The sequence below is a fragment of the Procambarus clarkii genome, chromosome 79, assembly GCF_040958095.1.
Source record: "Procambarus clarkii isolate CNS0578487 chromosome 79, FALCON_Pclarkii_2.0, whole genome shotgun sequence".
Taxonomy (NCBI): domain Eukaryota; kingdom Metazoa; phylum Arthropoda; class Malacostraca; order Decapoda; family Cambaridae; genus Procambarus; species Procambarus clarkii.
In genome coordinates, this window is record NC_091228.1 from 18,398,547 (window position 1) to 18,420,730 (window position 22,184).

The 22,184-nt window shown below is 55.8% G+C and overlaps 1 protein-coding gene across 3 annotated transcripts in view; it reads right to left on the bottom strand.

Moving 5' to 3' along the window:
• na (sodium leak channel non-selective protein na) overlaps positions 1-22,184 on the bottom strand; it is a 631,552-nt gene that overhangs the window by 357,226 nt on the left and 252,142 nt on the right. For 2 of the 3 annotated variants that reach the window (XM_069314565.1, XM_069314567.1), the window contains exon 15: positions 17,765-17,935. In XM_069314565.1, the coding sequence (XP_069170666.1) occupies positions 17,765-17,935 (171 nt within the window). The remainder of the gene's footprint in view (positions 1-17,764; positions 17,936-22,184) is intronic. The other variant, XM_069314566.1, reaches the window with a different exon arrangement.

A 22,184-nucleotide genomic window follows, 5' to 3' on the forward strand; every position in this document is an offset into this window, starting at 1 on the left:
CCATCCCTCCTTCCCTCCCCTCCATCCCTCCTTCCCTCCCTCCATCCATCCCTCCCTCCCTCCTTCCTTCAATCCCTCCCTCCCTCCTTCCTTCCTTCCATCCCTCCCTCCCTCCTTCCTTCCTTCCTTCCTTCCTTCCTTCCATCCCTCCCTCCCTCCCTCCCTCCCTCCCTCCCTCCCTCCCTCCCTCCCTTCCTTCCTTCCTTTCTCCCTCCCTCCCTCCCTCCCTCCCTCCCTCCCTCCCTCCCTCCCTCCCTCCCTCCCTCCCTCCCTCCCTTCCTTCCTTCCTTTCTCCCTCCCTCCCTCCCTCCCTCCCTCCCTCCCTCCCTCCCTCCCTCCCTCCCTCCCTCCCTCCCTCCCTCCCTCCTTCCATCCCTCCCTCCTTCCCTCCATCCCTTCCTCCTTCCCTTCCTCCCTCCATCTTTCCCCTCCATCCCTTCCTTCCTCCCTCCTTCCTTCCCTCCCTCCCTCCTTCCATCCCTCCCTTCCTCCTTCCCTTCCTCCCTCCATCTTTCCCCTCCATCCCTTCCTCCCTCCCTCCTTCCATCCCTCCCTTCCTCCCTCCCTCCTTCCATCCCTCCCTTCCTCCCTCCCTCCTTCCATCCCTCCCTTCCTCCCTCCTTCCATCCCTCCCTCCTTCCCTCCATCTCTCACTCTCCTCCATCCCTCATTCCCTCCATCCCTCCTGTCCTCCCTCCTTCCCTTCCTCCCTCCGTCCCTTCTTCCCTCCCTCCATCTCTCCCTCCTTCCCTCCTCTCCATCCCTTCCTCCCTCCTTCCCTCCTTCCCTCCTCCCTCCTTCCCTCCTCCCTCCATCCCTCCCTCCCTCCTTCCTTCCATCCAAACATCTGGTTGCGAGCTGGTCCCTTCCCCCACCACAAACACCCCCCCCCCACTGCCCCCTCAAACTTCCCATACACACGCTCTCTCTGCTTCACCCCAACAACCATAGCTCCATCCCTCTCTCCCTCCCTCCATCAATCCATCTCCATCCACTCCCTCCCTGCCTACCACCCAGCCTCTGCCTGCCTGCCTGCCTCCCTCCTTGCCACTCCCTCCATGCCTACCACCCAGCCTCTGCCTCCCTGCCTCCCTCCCCCCCTGCCTACCACCCAGCCTCTGCCTGCCTCCCTCCCTGCCTCTGCCTGCCTGCCTCCCTCCTTCCCAAGCTCTGCCTGCCTGCCTCCCTCCCAAGCTCTGCCTGCCTGCCTGCCTCCCTCCCGGCCTCTGCCTGCCTGCCTCCCTCCTTGCCACTCCCTCCATGCCTACCACCCAGCCTCTGCCTCCCTGCCTCCCTCCCCCCCTGCCTACCACCCAGCCTCTGCCTGCCTCCCTCCCTGCCTCTGCCTGCCTGCCTCCCTCCTTCCCAAGCTCTGCCTGCCTGCCTCCCTCCCAAGCTCTGCCTGCCTGCCTCCCTCCCGGCCTCTGCCTGCCTGCCTCCCTCCTTGCCACTCCCTCCATGCCTACCACCCAGCCTCTGCCTGCCTGCCTGCCTCCCTCCATCCCCCCCTGCCTCCCTCCATCCCCCCCTGCCTACCACTAAGCCTCTGCTTGCCTGCCTCCCTCCTTGCCACTCCCTCCATGCCTACCACCCAGTCTCTGCCTGCCTCCCTCCCTCCCCCCCCTGCCTACCACCCAGCCTCTGCCTGCCTCCCTCCCAAGCTCTGCCTTCCTCCTTGCCTCTCCCTCCCTGCCTACCTCCCAGCCTCTCCCTGCCTACCTCCCAGCCTCTCCCTGCCTGCCTGCCTACTTTTCAGCCTCTCCATCCCTGCCTGCCTGCCCATCCACCCACTAGTCAGCCATCACTGACACAACGAGTGCATTTGGAGCCGACATGGTGCACGGATGTTCCTTGATTGTGCCGATATGTCCAACAAAGTCACGGAATGAACACTCCAGCCTCATGACAAATCAAAACAATGTGCCGTGAATCTGTGACGTCACAGGGTAGAAGGCACTAGAGTGGTGGACCCAGTGGCTGTCTGTATAAAATATATCTTACCTGAACGTTACTTGAAAAATTACCGACACTTAACTTCGGAAATACCGGAGCCCCGGAAATAACGACCAGGGTACAGCCCCATATAGGCCATTAAATTGAGTGGATACTGTAGTTACTTTGTACGTTTTCACAGAGTGGAGATAATCAAGCGGGATCCAGCCACCTCAACTTACAGTTACAAGTGGGCTCGACACCACCAACCAGGAAGCAATAATTTTGACCGATTCTCGGGACGTTCACCTGATGTATCATACACAAACCAACTTGGCAGCTAAGCTTTTCTTATTCATTCATTAATATTTGTAGTTTGTTTACTAACTTCATACGAATTTTAATTACCACTGTATAGCATATTCATTATTATAACTTTATTAGATAGGTTTAGCATTATAAATCTACCCCCAAAATTGTGTATGTGGTAACACATAGCAGGTTTAGAAATAAACATACAATCCACTTAATTAATTATAAAGAATTTAAATTTAAATGAAACACCTGCTGGGAAATTCCCATAATTTGTCCTTTCTCTCTTGGCTTCTTCTGGATCAGCATCTCATGCCTAATACTCTCACTTCTTATCGCACGGCATTGGTGGAGCCACTCCAGCTTGCATTCGGGGTGGATGTGGCCTCCGTTCAATTCCGCAAGCTTTTCTGTATATTTTTTCATCTCCGGTCTACTGGGGTTGTGGGCTGCTGGCTCCAGTGAGCCAGCTCCCTCTTTACCCTTACGGTTAGAGGATAGCACTAACGAGCAGAAGTGCTAGTCACATGAAGAACTGCTTATTTGCTTTCTTTCTAGGAGTGTTATTTTGATATTTTGGGATGTAGATTGCAAGGTTAACCAGACAGTGGTCTGTTTTGATTTGCCTACCTGTCTGGGTTCTTCCCCAGTCGATGGCAATTATGACATACTTTAAATGTAAGGTGCTCATAGGCCATTGATCCCTGCACCTCTCTGAGGGAACCAGGTTCTAGCTCGTGTTTCCCAGTAGGCATAAGAACTCCTGTCATTGATGACCCAAAACAAATATAGCACATATCAATTACGGATAGAATCAGGAAGCCTCAGGGGCTCACCTACAAATAGGCGTTTCATTACATTCAACACCGTTTTTTTTTTTTTTTTTTACAAAACATCCGTGTAAAAGAAGGGTGCATCTGAGGCAAGGGAGTATATTTCACGCTGGCATTCATGGTAATTTGAATACAAAGAGGAAAGGCGGGTACGAAAACCTCCTCCCCTGCAGTAACAACCCCTGCCTAGTGGGCACAAAGGCCCAAGCAGAGTCAGAAGGAGCACAAGAGCTCTATTGGACTCCCCCACCACAAAGCCCCGGGAACCTCCAACAAATGCCCTGGGGTAGAGCCCTCATCCACACCCACTACCCCTGAAGAAAAGGCAGAGTCCAGGGAAAAGACTTAAAAGAAGGGAGTCTGCAGGGTCGACCAAGAAACTCTGATGGGAAAATCGGGCTCAACCACCTCTGCACTCGAATTGAAAGGGGCAGCCCCCGAAGCCACACGAGCCTCCTCACGAGCTAAACCCCACCCACACTCCAAAACCCACAGACATTCAAAAACCAGAAACGGGAAGAAGTGCAGGGTGAACATCGCCCTCCTGGGAAGGAAGAGGGAGCGTGGACAAAACCATGTCCGAAGCGACCAACATTCCCAAATCCGAGTCCCTAAAATCTGCCAGGTTGCAAGGCCCTGGCAGCTCCAGGGCCTCCAACTTGGCCCAATGCAATAAAGAGAAACGAGCAAGCAATGCAGATGCTGCCTGATCCCTGAGATCATTAGACAAAGGATGAGGAAAATGAAGCACAAGCAGGGAACAAGTCCTGCAAGACTCCAGGTCATTCGTGTCCCCAACCCAACTGGCAGTATGACAGAGGCGGCAATTGCTCTGATGGTCTCCCTGAGACAGGGGGTGACGAACAACCTTCACCTGCACACAGGCCAAGAGTGGAGTCGGAAGAAGTATCCATGGTACCACCAAGCCTACAGGGGTTTTCCAGGGCCTGTAGAGTGAATAAGCCCTTCGGGAAGCCCAGGCACTGGGGGCCAGCTAAGCCGATAAAACCTTGTCTGTGAGCAGGCAAACTGACTACCAGTAGCAGCTGTAAAACCTCAGGGGACAACAGAGGAGGACCACTAACACAACCTAGGCTAGCTTAATAAGAACTTAAACAGACCTCTGTCCACAAAAAGCGAAAATGCCAGAAAATAAAAACAAAACCCACGAAGACACAAAACAAGCAAACTGGCAGTCAGAGAGAAACATTCGCTGCTGTGTTGAAGTAAAGCTGGCTGTGCCAGCCGCCGTCTTAGCCAACAACACTCCTCTACCCTGAACAAGAAGGAAAGCCCCGAGACCCCGACACACAGAGCCACAAAGATGTTACAGGAAAGAGATGGTTGGGTTGACTGCATCTATCTGAACCTAAAAAAGGCTTTTGACAGAGTTCCACATAAGAGGTTGTTCTGGAAACTGGAAAATATTGGAGGGGTGACAGGTAAGCTTCTTACATGGATGAAAAATTTTCTGACTGATAGAAAAATGAGGGAAGTAATCAGAGGCAATGTATCGGACTGGAGAAATGTCACAAGTGGAGTACCACAGGGGTCAGTTCATTGTCTACATAAATGATCTACCAGTTGGAATACAGAATTATATGAACATGTTTGCTGATGATGCTAAGATAATAGGAAGGATAAGAAACTTAGATGATTGTCATGCCCTTCAAGAAGACCTGGACAAAATAAGTATATGGAGCACCACTTGGCAAATGGAATTTATTAATGTGAATAAATGCCATGTTATGGAATGTGGAATAGGTGAACATAGGCCCCACACAACCTATAATTTATGTGAGAAATCCTTAAAGAATTCTGAAAAAGAAAGAGATCTAGGGGTGGTTCTAGATAGAAAACTATCTCCTGAGGACCACATAAAGAACGTTGTGCGAGGAGCCTATGCCACGCTTTCTAACTTCATTATTGCTTTTAAATACATTGATGGCGAAATACTAAAGAAATTGTTCACAACTTTTGTTACGCCAAAGCTCGAATATGCAGCGGTTGTGTGGTGCCCATATCTTCAGAAGCACATCAACAAACTGGAAAAGGTGTACAGACATGCTACTAAGTGGCTCCCAGAATTTGAAGGTCAGGAGCTATGAGGAGAGGTTAGAGGCATTAAATATGCCAAAACTAGAAGACAGAAGAAAAAGAGGTGATATGATCACTATGTCCAAAATAGTAACAGGAATTGATAAAATCGACAGGGAAGATTTCCTGAGACCTGGAACTTCAAGAACAAGAGGTCATAGATTTAAACTAATTAAGCAAAGATGCAGAAGAACTATAAGAAAATTCACTTTCGCAAACCGAATGGTAGATGGTTGGAACAAGTTAAGTGAAAAGGTGATGGAGGCCAAAACCGTCAGTAGTTTCAAAGCATTATATGACAAAGAGTGCTTGGTAGACAAGACACCATAAGCGTAGCTCTCATCCTGTAACTACACTTAGGTAATTACACTTAGGTAATTACACCCCAAGGGTGAAGACAATCTCAAGCGATGAAGTCCTTAACGGGGGGTGATTCCCGAATGCCCCAGGGAAGATAACCCTGACACGCAAGGATAGGGTAGTACTGTACTTACAGAGCACTTAGGGAAGTTAACCCTTGGTGCATGCTGATCCTGTACACTAAGACACCTGGCCACCACACCACACACACAGCTGGAACAGCTACACAGGGCAAATCAAGTAGCACTAACAAGCGGAAGTACTTGCTGGATGAAGTGTTGCTTGTTTGTCTTCTTTCTGGGGGAGTTCTTTTGGTCTTTCCAGATATAAGTCGCAATTTTTATCAGACAGTGGTCTGTTTTGTTTCACTTATCTTTCTGGGTGCCTTCCTCAGTAGATGGCAATTATGACATACAGTACTTTAAATGTAAAGTGCTCATAGACTATTGCTCACTACGCCTCTCTGATGTGGCCAGGTTCTGGCTCGTGATCCTCGGTAGGCAAAGACCTCTGTGACTGATGACCCTAAACTAATATAGCACTACAGTATATCAGTTCGGACAGCTTCAGGGAGCCAATGGGGCTCCCCAAAGAAAACACCATTTTACACAGTGGATGAATGGTTGCTATTTATTGCCTTGAAGGCAGAGGAACTTACTGACCATGAATAAGCTTTAGATTCTTCCATGTCATAGACCTCTCCTGGTTTTCAAATACGACAAAATCAAGCTGTATTCTCATAATGACTTGTAAACTAAGTGTAACGAAATCTCGACTTATACAAATTATGATATGGAAAAAATATAACCATAATCTATCATATAATATAAAATATAACCATAATCATAACCATAACCATAAAATATAACCAATGGTTAAAATATAACCATAATATAAAAATATAACCATAATCATAATCAATATAACCATAACATAACCATAATCTACATGGTTATGTTTTTGAGACCCAGATTTTGAAAAGCAAATGGGAGAATGACACACATGTGAAGTGGCATGTATGACTGTCTTAGTGGTATGAGAGGTCTCACCCTTATACTAATGCCCCATACTGGTGCTGGTATCCCTTAGCCTGACAAGTCTCATCCTTATACTGGTGCCTATACTGCTCCTGGGATCCCTCAGCCAGAGAAGTCTCACCATTATACTATAAAATAGTTTAGAAAACTTTGGTATACTGTAGTCAAAAAACCAGCGTTGAATGTAATGAAACGCCATTTTCTGGGTGATTCCCGGAGGCTCCCCGGAGCTATCCATGGCTAATATGGATATCCTAACTATTTTGCATCAGTCGATATGGGTGGAGTTCTAGCCTACCGGAGACCACGAGCCAGAACCTGGCCCCCTCACAGAGGCATAGGGACCAATGGCCCATAGAATGCACATGTGATTTGGAGCATTCTATATCTGCCATTGACTGGGACAGGCACCCAGAAAGGTAAGCGCCACAAAACAAACCCCTATTCTGGTTAACAACAAAAATTGACAAACAAGTAGACAGAACTCCCCAAAAGAAAAACGAGCAAACCAGCATGACATCACACGAGCCGCGCCGCATGTCTGCGCAGCTCCCCCCTCCCCAGGAGGGGGAAGGGGAAGCCCCAAACCCCCGAGCCGGCAATTCACACCCCAGTTCTGAGGCTGGATATCAAAAACCGCGAAAAACTGCCGACCGGAGGGCGGGAGGGATGCCGGGGAGCCTCCGGGACTCACCCAGAAAATGGCGTTTCATTACATTCAATGCTGGTTTTCTGGGGGGAGCCGCAATGGCTCCCCGGAGCTACCTCACCAAAGACTACCAAGAAAACCAAGGGGACTTATCTGGGAGGCGGTCGGTGCTCCACTCCTCAAGACGAAGCCGAGACAACGGGCTGCAACCGCCGACCTAAAGCAACATAGGCCCGACTGGGCCCAGGAACGTTAACAAGGTAGCGTGCAGCCAGGACCCTGTTCGACCGCCAAAATCCCTGTGCTCGAATGTCTGTCCAAGACATATTGCTGAAGACGGCAGCAAGAGCAGCGAACTTACAAATGTCATGGGCACGGGGATAGACCGCAGGTTGGCTGGATTTAATAACCGTGCGGACGACCTGAGAGACCCGGTCGGCCGACAGACAGCACACTGGACTTGTGATCCTGTGGTCCTGGGTTCGATCCCAGGCGCCAACGAGAAACAATGGCCAGAGTTTCTTTCAGCCTATGCCCCTGTTACCTAGCAGTAAAATAGGTACCTGGGTGTTAGTCAGCTGTCACGGGCTGCTTCCTGGGGGTGGAGGCCTGGTCGAGGACCGGGCCGCGGGGACACTAAAGCCCCGAAATCATCTCAAGATAACCTGACCCGAACCCGCGAACAGGAAAGAAGGGAAACCGGATCAACCCAAACCGCGTCACCCGGGAAGAGCGCCACGTAAACCGGAAGACGACTCGACCACGCCGACGCGAAGAGGTCCACCTCCGTGTGCCCGAACGTCTGGCAGAGTCAACGGAAGAGCCGGCATCGACCGTCCATTCCGTGGACAGGGGAACGAACCTGGACAGGCCGTCCGCCAGGACGTTGGACACCCCCTGGACGTGAACTGCCAGGAGAGCCAAACCCCGAGAACTCAGCAGACGAGTCACCCAAAGCGACTAACCCCAAAGAGCCAAGGACCGCATCAAACCCCCTCGGTTCAGACAATGACCCACCGGGGAGCAGTTCGAATGGAGCCGGATCGTCGATCCGTGGGCAACCCGAACCCTCCGAAGCACAAACCATACCGCCACGAACTCCCGCACCGTGCTGTGGACCCGACGGAAGGACGGACCCCACTGCCCCTGGCCGGCCTGGTGAGCACTGGTCACAAAACCCCAGCCTAGAGACGACGCATCCGTGAACACATTGAGCGAGGGCTCGGGTAGGCGCCAAGGCACTGAACCCCGAAAAACCCTTAGAGGTAGCCGGCGACGCAGCAGCCGACACAAAGCCCCCCGGGGGTTGAACCCAGCGAGCGCGAGAGGGGCGGAAGGGTCATCCCCGACGGAACTAGAACAGCCGACGAACCCAAACCCGACCTGGCAGGAAGACCAACATCACGAAGTTCAGGCTGCCGCACAAACCCTCGAGCAACTGCTGGGTGATCCAGGAGCCCCCCAGAAACAGACCCAGGCGAGACCGCAGCCGAAGGAGAGACTCCGGAGGAAGAGACAAGGAAGCGGTCCGAGAGTCCCACACAAGACCCAGCCAGGATCGAACCTGGGAGGGCACCAGATGGGACTTCCGCCAGTTCACCAGGAACCTGAACCCGGCGAGCTGGGAAAGCACCAAATCCCTGGCAAGCAGACACGCGGACCGACTGGGAGCCCAAACCAGCCAGTGGTCGAAGTAAGCCAACACCCGAACACCTAATAGATGCAAACGGGTCACCACGACCCGGGTAAGGCGTGTGAACACGCGAGGTGCCAGGTTCAACCCGAAGGGGAGACGACGAAAATGGTAGCACTGACGCCCCACAACAAAACCGAGCCAGTCCCGGAACCCCACATGAATATGGACGTGCCAATACGCGTCCTTGAGGTCCAGGGACACCATCCAAGCGCCCGGCTCCAACAGAAGCCGGACCTTGGACAGAGTGGTCATCCGAAACGAGGGGCAAGAAACCCAAGGGTTCAGACAGGACAAGTCCAGAATGAACATCAGGTCCGCACAGTCCCGTTCTGGAACTGGAAATAGGCAGGAAACCCACCTGAGGGACGGAGTCGTTTCGACCATGCCCAAGCGCACCTACTCCAAGATGACCCGAAGGAGCGCAGGAGAGGAAGCCTGCCCCGTCAGCCCCGAACTCCCTGCAGGAGGCGAAGCCACCCAACGCCACAGCAGGCCGCAAGAAACGACCCGAAAAGCCCACAAATCGTGAGACCAGGCGTGAGCGAACAGAGATAGCTTTCCCCCCATCGCCCCATCAATGGGGCGAACCGCAAAAGGGCCGCTGCAACTTACGAGAACCCGACCTGCGCGCAGAGCGAACACCGCGCCGACCAAGCACAGGTGGGACCGCAGGCGGCACCGGCACGAACCTGATACCTGTGGCCCACCCCGACGAACGGAACCGCGCACCCTGGTACGACCCCGCCAGGAAGGAACCCCCCGGTTCCCCCGGAAAACCAACAACTCAGACATAGGGCTGCAAGAGGAAGAAGCCGCCTGAATATTATCCTCTACCGCAGAAGCCTCAAAAAGCAGAGGACAAAAGGGAGAAGACAACCTAAGAACCAGGGCCCAAGCGGATTCCAAAGAGGAAGCCAGGACTGCCTGACGACACGCGAAGAGTGCAGCGAGAAACCGCAGCAACGCCTCTCGCAGGATCGGCGCAAAAAGCTTCAACATGGCAGACGACGCCCGAGCAGCTGAGACCAAGGTGTCAGACCCTGGAATGGCCCCAAGCGCCTCAACATCCTCCGCAAGCCAATCCGAAGATAGCTCCAGGAGGGAAAAGAAATGCAGGACCGAAGCCAAAAAGCCACGAGCGCGCAAATCCTCCGCCACAAGAGCAGCCGACAGGGAAGGAACATGCACATGGAGCGGCACCACACCAACATCCTGCAGAAGGGCAGGAGCGAAAAGACACTCATGAAGGTGCTCAAAATCGCCCCCCAGGTAAACCTGGACCACCGTCAACGCCTCACGCCACTCAAACGTGCGGGTTCGATAGAACGAGTCCCAAGCATCCAGAGAAAACAAGGGGCAGTCTGCAAGGCAGGACGACTCCGGAACCTCATAACGTACCCAGTAAGGACACGAAGATCCAAACCTGAAAGAAGAAGGATCCATTATGGAGGCGTACTCCGGGTCACGCAAGAGGGAAGCCGCCAAGGCCGACCGCACCTCAGACGGAGAGATGCAGGAAGCCGAAAACCTCCGGAAAGACGGAACCAAAGAACCCACAGGGACACAGAACCGAATCTGGGGAGGAGCAGAACCCAAATCTAAATCGTACGCAGAGGGGGAAAGGAAAACCCCACTCCTTGCAACAGTAAGCCCCGCTCAGAAGGACGGAAAATATAGGCGGGGACCAATGGAGTCCAAGGCCCCCAAGGCCGCTCCTCCCCAATCCCAGGAGCCTCTACACCAGGCCCCGGGGCCGAGCCGTCATCCAAAGCCCCGGCCTCACAAGAAAAAGCCGGGGCAGCCGAACGCTCCGGAAGAGAAGGGGCCCACTGGTCAGACCCCGGAGCAGCGCCCGGAGGAACAGACTCGAATGCCTCTGTAGCCCCCTCCGGATGGGGCAACCCCCGAAACTGCCCGAGTCTCAGAAACCTCTAAACCCCACCCTGACCCCGAAGCCCTCAGATGCTTAGGGGCCGGAAGCAGGAGGGGGGGGGATAGAATGAACCACTGACAGGGAAGAACAAGGGGGCGCGGAAGGAACCAAGCCGAAGCGACCAACACCCCCAAGTCTGGGTCCCTATACACAAAGCGGGACAGCCACGGGGCATCCGGGGAAGCAATAACCCGCGCGCATTGCAATAACCTAAACCTACCTTGCAACACACGAGCTGCCTGCACCCGAAGTAACTCATCAGCAGACTGGGTGAATTGAGTCACAAACAAGCAACACAGCTCGCAGGACTCGGGGTCGAATGTGTCACCGACCCAACAGGCAGCATGACGGAGGCAAAAACAATGAGAGTCACCCTGAGACAAGGGGACAGAGCAACCCTCAAACTCGCACACAGCGAGAGGGGACGCAAGGGTCTCCTCCATCAGACCCAAGAGCCCCCACGGGGTTTCCCAGGGCCCCTAGACTGGGTCTGCTAAGGGTTACCCCAGGCAGGGCACTGCTAACCGGCGTCCCAAACTACTAAGCAATCTGCTAAAAGCTGAACCCACGGGATGTGTCCACTCGTGAGGGCGAAGCAGGGGGTGCCACCACACAAACGACCCTAATATAAGGGAAGGGAAAAACAAGGCAGACCATCCCCCCCCCACCAGGCAAAAATTAAAGAAAAACCACCCAAGTGGACAACGTACCCAGAGGGAACAGAGCCGGCCGCTGTTATAGGTGAAAACTAGCTACGCAGTACCCTGCGCCCCACCAGTGCTATAACTACCACTTACCCCAAGGCAAACAAGGGAGGAAAACCCCCAAACACTCAGGGCAGCCAAACGCCAAGCAGCGAAAAGCCAACAGAGGTAGACCCAAGGTGACTTGTGGAAGGCAACCCCAAGCCCCAAGGGCGGTACTTACAGGGCACTCAGGGAAGGTGACCCTAAGCACATGCAGCCCGAGTACCTGAGAATACTACTCCCAGCTCACACGACCACCGTAAGAGCAGCACTGCAAACAAGTCACAGCACTGAGACAAGACCGGAGCTGGAGCCACACGACCATGCACGATCCCATCAGCCAAGGAACTGAGGTGTGGATCGCCGGCTCGGGGGTCTGGGGCTTCCCCTTCCCCCCCCTCCTGGGGAGGGGGGAGCTGCGCAGACATGCGGCGCGGCTCGTGTGATGTCATGCTGGTTTGCTCGTTTTTCTTTTGGGGAGTTCTGTCTACTTGTTTGTCAATTTTTGTTGTTAACCAGAATAGGGGTTTGTTTTGTGGCGCTTACCTTTCTGGGTGCCTGTCCCAGTCAATGGCAGATATAGAATGCTCCAAATCACATGTGCATTCTATGGGCCATTGCTCCCCGTGCCTCTGTGAGGGGGCCAGGTTCTGGCTCTTGGTCCCCGGTAGACTAGAACTCCACCCACATCGACTTATGCAAAAAAGTTAGGATATCCATATCAGCCATGGATAGCTCCGGGGAGTCGTAGGGGCTCCCCCCAGAAAGACTACAGTATACTGTACTCGCATGTCTTTCTAAAACTCTTTCTAAATAAAACTGTGATTACACCCTCACATTTGCAGTATGTGGAAAGCAACTGCTAGGACAAACAAAACCCCACTCTTAGGCTCCAGTGAACCCAACACTTCATCAGCTCAAGAGTTACACTTCTGCCTACTTCTATAACTGTGTCTTCATATTAACCCTCGGAGCCCAAAAGAGGCCACCAAAGATGAAACCGAGAAACATGATCATACACCACAGCTGCCACCTGAGAAGTACCATAACGGCATATGTCACACCTCTAAGGAAGAAAGGAATCCAAAGATCCATACAGAGAGGAAGGCACAGACAGCAAGAATGACCACTGGTGCTCATGAGCTAGAGTTGCATTCATGAAAACTGCACACCTTGCCATCTACAAACCAGCATGGAGGTTAGGTGCAGGGAGGCTAGATGCAGGGGAAAGATAGGTACAGGGAAACTAGGTGCAGGAAGAACAAGTGCAGGGAGGCTAGGTGCAGGGAGGCTAGATGCAGGGAGGCCAGGTGTAGGGAGGTTAGATGCAAGAAAGATAGGTGCAGGGAAGCTAGGTGCAGGAAAGATCAAGTGCAGGGAAGCTAGGTACCGGGAGGCCAGTTACAGGAAGACTAGGCGTTGGGAGGCCAGGTGCAGGGAGGCCAGGTGCAGGGAGGCCAGGCGCAGGGAGGCCAGGCGCAGGGAGGCCAGGCGCAGGGAGGCAAGGTGCAGGGAAGCCAGGTGCAGGGAGGCCAGGTGCAGGGAGGCCAGGCGCAGGGAGGCCAGGCGCAGGGAGGCCAGGCGCAGGGAGGCAAGGTGCAGGGAGGGTCTGGTGCAGGGTGGCCAGGTGCAGGGAGGGTCTGGTGCAGGGAGGGTCTGGTGCAGGGAGGCCAGGAGCAGGGAGGCCAGGTGCAGGGAGGCCAGGTGCAGGGAGGGCCAGGTGCAGGGAGGGCCAGGTGCAGGGAGGGTCTGGTGCAGGGAGGCCAGGTGCAGGGAGGGTCTGGTGCAGGGAGGCCAGGTGCAGGGAGGGTCTGGTGCAGGGAGGCCAGGTGCAGGGAGGCCAGGTGCAGGGAGGCCAGGTGCAGGGAGGCCAGGTGCAGGGAGGCCAGGTGCAGGGAGGCCAGGTGCAGGGAGGGTCTGGTGTAGGGAGGCCAGGTGCAGGGAGGGTCTGGTGCAGGGAGGGTCTGGTACAGGGAGGCCAGGTGCAGGAAGGCCAGGTGCAGGGAGGCCAGGTGCAGGGAGGCCAGGTGCAGGGAGGGTCTGGTGCAGGGAGGCCAGGTGCAGCGAGGGTCTGGTGCAGGGAGGGTCTGGTGCAGGGAGGCCAGGTGCAGGGAGGCCAGGTGCAGGGAGGCCAGGTGCAGGGAGGGCCAGGTGCAGGGAGGCCAGGTGCAGGGAGGGTCTGGTGCAGGGTCTTGTGCAGGGAGGCCAGGAGCAGGGAGGCCAGGTGCAGGGAGGCCAGGTGCAGGGAGGGCCAGGTGCAGGGAGGGCCAGGTGCAGGGAGGGTCTGGTGCAGGGAGGCCAGGTGCAGGGAGGGTCTGGTGCAGGGAGGCCAGGTGCAGGGAGGGTCTGGTGCAGGGAGGCCAGGTGCAGGGAGGCCAGGTGCAGGGAGGCCAGGTGCAGGGAGGCCAGGTGCAGGGAGGCCAGGTGCAGGGAGGGTCTGGTGCAGGGAGGCCAGGTGCAGGGAGGGTCTGGTGCAGGGAGGGTCTGGTGCAGGGAGGCCAGGTGCAGGGAGGCCAGGTGCAGGGAGGCCAGGTGCAGGGAGGGCCAGGTGCAGGGAGGCCAGGTGCAGGGAGGGTCTGGTGCAGGGAGGCCAGGTACAGGGAGGGTCTGGTGCAGGGAGGCCAGGTGCAGGGAGGGTCTGGTGCAGGGAGGCCAGGGACAGGAAGGCCAGATGTAGGGAGGCCAGGTGCAGGGAGGCAAGGTGCAGGGAGGCCAGGTGCAGGGAGGCCAGGTGCAGGGAGGGCCAGGTGCAGGGAGGCCAAGTGCAGGGAGGCCAGGTGCAGGGAGGGCCAGGTGCAGGGAGGCCAGGTGCAGGGAGGGTCTGGTGCAGGGAGGCCAGGGACAGGAAGGCCAGATGTAGGGAGGCCAGGTGCAGGGAGGCCAGGTGCAGGGAGGCCAGGTGCAGGGAGGCCAGGTGCAGGGAGGGTCTGGTGCAGGGAGGCCAGGTGCAGGGAGGGTCTGGTGCAGGGAGGCCAGGGACAGGAAGGCCAGATGTAGGGAGGCCAGGTGCAGGGAGGCCAGGTGCAGGGAGGCCAGGTGCAGGGAGTCCAGGTGCAGGGAGGCCAGGTGCAGGGAGGCCAGGTGCAGGGAGGGTCTGGTGCAGGGAGGCAAGGTGCAGGGAGGCCAGGTGCAGGGAGGCCAGGTGCAGGTAGGCCAGGTGCAGGGAGGGCCAGGTGCAGGGAGGGTCTGGTGCAGGGAGGGCCAAGTGCAGGGAGGGCCAGGTGCAGGGAGGCCAGGTGCAGGGAGGGTCTGGTGCAGGGAGGGTCTGGTGCAGGGAGGGCCAGGTGCAGGGAGGCCAGGTGCAGGGAGGCCAGGTGCAGGGAGGGTCTGGTGCAGGGAGGGCCAGGTGCCGGGAGGGCCAGGTGCAGGGAGGCCAGGTGCAGGGAGGCCAGGTGCAGGGAGGGTCTGGTGCTGGGAGGCCAGGTGCAGGGAGGGTCTGGTGCAGGGAGGCCAGGTGCAGGGAGGGTCTGGTGCAGGGAGGGCCAGGTGCAGGGAGGCCAGGTGCAGGGAGGGTCTGGTGCAGGGAGGGTCTGGTGCAGGGAGGCCAGGTGCAGGGAGGGTCTGGTGCAGGGAGGGTCTGGTGCAGGGAGGCCAGGTGCAGGGAGGCCAGGTGCAGGGAGGGTCTGGTGCAGGGAGGCCAGGTGTAGGGAGGGTCTGGTGCAGGGAGGGTCTGGTGCAGGGAGGGTCTGGTGCAGGGAGGCCAGGTGCAGGGAGGCCAGGTGCAGGGAGGCCAGGTGCAGGGAGGGTCTGGTGCAGGGAGGCCAGGTGCAGGGAGGGTCTGGTGCAGGGAGGGTCTGGTGCAGGGAGGCCAGGTGCAGGGAGGCCAGGTGCAGGGAGGGCCAGGTGCAGGGAGGCCAGGTGCAGGGAGGGCCAAGTGCAGGGAGGGCCAGGTGCAGGGAGGGCCAGGTGCAGGGAGGGTCTGGTGTAGGGAGGCCAGGTGCAGGGAGGGTCAGGTGCAGGGAGGGTCTGGTGTAGGGAGGCCAGGTGCAGGGAGGGCCAGGTGCAGGGAGGGCCAGGTGCAGGGAGGGCCAGGTGCAGGGAGGGCCAGGTGCAGGGAGGGCCACGTGCAGGGAGGGCCAGGTGCAGGGAGGGGAGGGTGCAGGGAGGCCAGATGCAGGGAGGGTCTGGTGCAGGGAGGCCAGGTGCAGGGAGGGTCTGGTGTAGGGAGGGCCAGGTGCAGGGAGGGTCTGGTGCAGGGAGGCCAGGTGCAGGGAGGGTCTGGTGCAGGGAAGGCCAGGTGCAGGGAGGGTCTGGTGTAGGGAGGCCAGGTGCAGGGAGGGTCTGGTGCAGGGAGGCCAGGTGCAGGGAGGGTCTGGTGCAGGGAAGGCCAGGTGCAGGGAGGCCAGGTGCAGGGAGGCCAGGTGCAGGGAGGGCCAGGTGCAGGGAGGGGCCAGGTGCAGGGAGGGCCAGGTGCAGGGAGGGCCAGGTGCAGGGAGGCCAGGTGCAGGGAGGCCAGGTGCAGGGAGGCCAGGTGCAGGGAGGCCAGGTGCAGGGAGGCCAGGTGCAGGGAGGCCAGGTGCAGGGAGGGTCTGGTACAGGGAGGGTCTGGTGCAGGGAGGCCAGGTCCAGGGAGGGCCAGGTGCAGGGAGGGTCTGGTGCAGGGAGGCCAGGTGCAGGGAGGGCCAGGTGCAGGGAGGGTCTGGTGTAGGGAGGCCAGGTGCAGGGAGGGTCTGGTGCAGGGAGGGTCTGGTGCAGGGAGGCCAGGTGCAGGGAGGCCAGGTGCAGGGAGGGCCAGGTGCAGGGAGGCCAGGTGCAGGGAGGGTCTGGTGCAGGGAGGGTCTGGTGCAGGGAGGCCAGGTGCAGGGAGGGCCAGGTGCAGGGAGGGCCAGGTGCAGGGAGGCCAGGTGCAGGGAGGGCCAGGTGCAGGGAGGCCAGGTGCAGGGAGGGTCTGGTGTAGGGAGGTCAGGTGCAGGGAGGGCCAGGTGCAGGGAGGGTCTGGTGCAGGGAGGGTCTGGTGCAGGGAGGCCAGGTGCAGGGAGGCCAGGTGCAGGGAGGGCCAGGTGCAGGGAGGCCAGGTGCAGGGTCTGGTGCAGGGAGGGTCTGGTGCAGGGAGGGTCTGGTGCAGGGAGGGTCTGGTGCAGGGAGGCCAGGTGCAGGGAGGGTCAGGTGCAGGGAGGGTCTGGTGTAGGGAGGGCCAGGTGCAGGGAGGGCCAAGTGCAGGGAGGGCCAGGTGCAGGGAGGGCCAGGTGCAGGGAGGGTCTGGTGTAGGGAGGCCAGGTGCAGGGAGGGTCAGGTGCAGGGAGGCCAGGTGCAGGGAGGGCCAGGTGCAGGGAGGGCCAGGTGCAGGGAGGCCAGGTGCAGGGAGGCCAGGTGCAGGGAGGCCAGGTGCAGGGAGGCCAGGTGCTGGGAGGCCAGGTGCAGGGAGAGCCAGGTGCAGGGAGGCCAGGTGCAGGGAGGGTCTGGTGCAGGGAGGCCAGGTGCAGGGAGGCCAGGTGCAGGGAGGCCAGGTGCAGGGAGGGTCTGGTGCAGGGAGGCCAGGTGCAGGGAGGCCAGGTGCATGGAGGGTCTGGTGCAGGGAGGCCAGGTGCAGGGAGGCCAGGTGCAGGGAGGGCCAGGTGCAGGGAGGGTCTGGTGCTGGGAGGCCAGGTGCAGGGAGGGTCTGGTGCAGGGAGGCCAAGTGCAGGGAGGGCCAGGTGCAGGGAGGGTCTGGTGTAGGGAGGGCCAGGTGCAGGGAGGGTCTGGTGCAGGGAGGGCCAGGTGCAGGGTCTGGTGCAGGGAGGGCCAGGTGCAGGGTCTGGTGCAGGGAGGGCCAGGTGCAGGAAGGGTCTGGTGCTGGGAGGCCAGGTGCAGGGAGGCCAGGTGCAGGGAGGGTCTGGTGCTGGGAGGCCAGGTGCAGGGAGGGTCTGATGCAGGGAGGCCAGGTGCTGGGAGGCCAGGTGCTGGGAGGCCAGTTGTAGGGAGGCCAGTTGCAGGGAGGCCAGTTGCAGGTAGGGTCTGGTGCTGGGGGATACTACACATTATATCATAACATTATATAAGTCCAAGGCATCATTATACGGAATGAAGGATGATGACTCGGTATATACATTATAGATGGGCTAAGTTCATTACAATATGAAATATCTCAAGGTTATGACAACCAATAGTTCATGAATAATTTTTCTATACTGTTTAGTACTAATAAATGTGAAAACTATATGAAAATTACAAACTTTTGACATGATTATACCTTCTCATCTCTGCCTGCTGTCTCTTGGCCTGCAACATTTTGATGTCCAAATCTTGTGGCTTGCGACTTGATGAGGTTCGATTCATTGCTCCTATATCTCCGTTTTCCTTCAGGTGATCGTAGTTCTGCTGCTTGAGTTTGACTGAGCCTCGGACACTGCGGCGTATGGACCTTTGAAGTGGGAACAGAGTTTCATGCTCATGCAAATGCCATGCCTCATGCAGCATTAAAGCAATGATTTAAATAATTCTTAAGCTCACTTGGCAATCATATTTGATGTCTCATTAAATCTTGCAGATACGGTGGAACCTCGGTGCTCATTTGTACTTTCATACGAATTTTCCACTGTACAATGAAAATTTTGTCGGAAAATATGCCCTGATGTATGATGTTCACTCCAGAGTATGAACTACTCATTTATACTTGACTGAGTCCTTAAGATCAATTTATGCTTGCAACCCACCTAGTGATAACCGAGCTTGAATTCTCTGTGAACAATTTCATAATTTTTGTGCTATTTTTGGTTGTTTAACATAAAAATTATTATTATAAATCATGCCATGGGTCCCAAGAAGCTCAGTAGTAAAGTTTAACCTAAGAAAATAATTGTGGAGATGACAATAGAAAGAAAAAACCAGGGATGAATGTAATGATACACCATTTTCTGGGTGAGCCCCGGAGGCTCCCTGGAGCTATCGGACTAATATGCGATACATTAAACCAAGGCATTAGTCAATGGAGTTCAACCTACCGAGGACCACAAGCCAGAAACTGGCCCCACTCAGAGAAGCACAGGGATCAATGGCCATGGAAAATTCCCCTATGGTTGGAGGATTTCCTTATCTGCCATCAACCAGGGTTAGGCACCCAGAATAGTAGGCATAACAAAACAGACCCCACATGGTAAAAAAAAATGCAACCAAAAACCAGAGAGGCAGAGCACCCTCAAATCCCAAGGAAACCAGCAAACAAATAAGTCTGTGTCTGTGCAGCTTTCCCCTCCCGGGGAGGGGAAGGGGGTAGCCCTGGATCCCCCATGCCGGCTACCCAGCAACTCCAGTTCGGTGGCTAAGCATCAAAACAATGCGAAAAATGGCCAACCGGAGAGAGGGTGGGTGCATGGGAGCAATCAGGGCTCACCCAGAAAATGACATTTCATTACATTCAACACTGCTTTTCTGTGGGAAGCCCCTTCGACTTGACTCCCTGGAGCTACATAACCAAAGTAAAAGAGGGACTTACCCATGAGGCAGTCACCAAGTGTTCTTCAATTCGAAGTCGAGACAACTGGCTGCATCCTGCGATCCAAAGCCTCACATGAATGCCAAGGACCAGGAATGTTCACCAAATAACAGGGGCCAGAACCCTTTTCAACCTCCAAAATCACTGCACCTGAATATCAGCCCAATACATGTTGCCCAAAACGGCAGCCAAAGGAGCCGTTCAGAATGTCCAGCCTCCAAACCGCACGCTGGCTAGACTTAATAACCCTGCGGACGACCTGGGAGACCTGAGCCCTGGAACAAGAAATGAGGAGAAACCGGATCAGCCCAGAGTGTATCCCTGGCCAAAGAAGCCGAGGCACGTAGGTAACAGCGAAGAGCTGCAACCGGACACAACACACAATGCATCCCCTGCCAGACCAACTAAGCATCAATGACCGAAGGACCCCTCTGGAAAGCAGTCGTCTTGTTCTTCACAAGAAAAGAAGAAGGCTGCAACCAAACAAACCGACCACCAGGACCGAAAGAGCAGAATCCCCGCGCCGGAGGAAAGCATGAAGCTCACCAACACAATGCCCAGGGCCAATGCCAACAGAAAGAGAGCGGTTTAAAAACAATCTTTAAACTGAAGGAGCCACCACGAACTGAGGAGAAGAGAGATAGGAGAGCACCTGGTCCAAGGTGAGCACCGTCTCCAGGACGGCTCAGGTAATGCATGAGCAGGCCAGATGTGAAACAAAGCACGAGAAAACTTACAGAATGGGGCAGAAGTGACATCCACCCCGAACGCAAGCTGAACCAGCTCCACCAACGAGGTGACAGTATTCGGCATTAATTGATGGTCCTGAAAAAGTAAAATAAAAAAGGACAAGACAACATGATCAGAAATAAAAGACAACCTACGAAGTGAGATAAAATGGTGGAAAGAATACCAGGAAACTTCATACTGTCACTGAGACAAAGCTCTCAGGTGGGACACCATCAACGAAGCCACCTGATCACCACACAATTGGTGAGAAACCCTCGTCAAAAAGACCAGACGCAAAGAGCGGAGGAGAAGACCAAACCAGCGGTATACCAGCCCGGTCCAATTTGCTCGAAGAGGCGGAGCTGCAGAAAGCTGTACTTCTGTTATATTGATGATATTTTCGGTATAATGACTGGACAAGACACACTCCTCCAGTCTTTCTACGCCTGGACAAATACAGTCCACGAAAATCTGAAGTTCACCTTGGAGCAGAGTAAAACAGAGATAAACTTCCTGGATACGACAGTGTTCATTGGCAGTGAGGACAGGCTCCTTCACACGAAGGCCTACTACAAGCCCACGAACCTGCACACGTATCTAAGATACGACTCCAGTCACCCCTCCTCCTTGAAGAACTCCCTACCCTACTCCTTAGGTCTACGTTTGAAGAGGATAAACAGCCTTGAAGACACACTTGCTACTCAACTTCTAGACCTCTGGGACATGTTCTCAGCCAGAGGATACCCAGAACGAGTAATAGCAACAGCTAAAAACAAACTAAACCTGGAGACGAGGTCAGAGCTCCTCATACAGGCCCCCACTCCAGACCCTCAGTCGAGATGGATCCTCCCATCGCTGTATTTTAACGGCCAAGCAAGCCCTCTCCATAATGCCCTGACTGACATCTGGAATTGGCTGAGAAACACCTATGGGGACCACCCTCCTTGGCCTAGGTTTGCCCAAACACCTCCAATGCTGGCCTGGAGACGAGGAAAGTCACTTAAGGATCATCTAGTACATTCCTGCCTCCACAGGACACACTGCCTTTAACCGAACCTGACACAGACCGATGGTGCAAGAGAATACCCCCTGGTTCCCTGGGTTGGAGCCACAAGGTTGAGAGGGCCCCACAACATAATACCTAAAGTCGAAAATGGCCACCATGTAAGCCACGCCTGAAACCACGGCTGGGCCGGCCACCAAGGGGCTACTAGGACAACTCTCCTATGGCAAAACTCCAACTGAGTCAGAACCTGAAGAAACAACTGGACTGGGGGGGAAGAGATATAGGTAACCCCCACCTTGACCAGTCCTGCCGAAGGCGCCCACCATGAACGCTCCACAGTCAGGAAAGGGCGCCACATATATCGGGAGACGCCAAGACCACACTGACATGAAGAGGTCCACTTCCAGGAGCCTATACATCTGGCAGAGTTAACTGAAGGATTCGGCGTCGAACATCCATTCCGTGAACAGGGGAATGAACCTAGACAGGCCGTTTGCTAGGACGTTGGACCCTCCCCAGATATGAACCACTTGGAGAGCCAAAACCCAAGAAACCAGCAGATGAGCCACTCGAAGCGACTCAAAGTGTTGGTGAGCTTCATGCTCTCCTCTGGCGCGGGGGTTTCTGCTCTTTTCTTGCCAGCCCCAAAGAGGCAAGGACCGAAAGGAATGCTACGGTTCAGGTAATGAACCACTGGAGAACAGTCCAAATGGAGCCGGATTGTCAAACCACGAGCAACCCGAACCCTTGGAAGATATATCCAAACCGCAGGGAACTCCCGCAACATGCTGTGAGCCCGATGGGAGGATGAACCCAACGGGCGCGCAAGTCCTCAGCAACCAAAGACACCAAAAGGGAAGGGCAGAATCAGGGTCTCGCAGGAGGTAGGCAGCAAATGCCTCCCAAACCTCATTAGGTGAGATTCGAGAAAACCTCCGGAAGGAAGGAGCCAAGGAATCCAGAACCAAACTCGGGGAGGAGCTGACTCCAAATCATACTTATATAGGGAAGGGGGGTAAGAAAATCCTTCCCACTGCAACAACAAGCACCATGAAGAGTGCGTGTTGTTGACCCAGCTTTCACCCAAGCTGGGTCAAAGGGGGCCCCAAGCCCCCAAAGTCAACTCCTCCCCAACCCCAGGATCCCCCAAATTGGAACCTGGGGCTGAGCAGTCCTCCATGCCCTCTACCCCTGAAGAAAAGGCAGAAAAGAAACAGGCCTGCTGGTGGGACCCAGAAGCCTCTGTAGGAGGAACAGGGTAGAATGCCTCCGTCCCCAATTCAAATGGGGACTGCCCCTGAAGCTGCACGAGTCTCATTACCAACTAAACCCTAACATGCTTGAGAGCCGGAAGGAGGGGAAGGGGGGAGGATGAACAACTGGGGACGGATAAGGGATGGAAAGGTGCAGCGACTAACGCCCCCGGGTATGGGTCCCTATAAC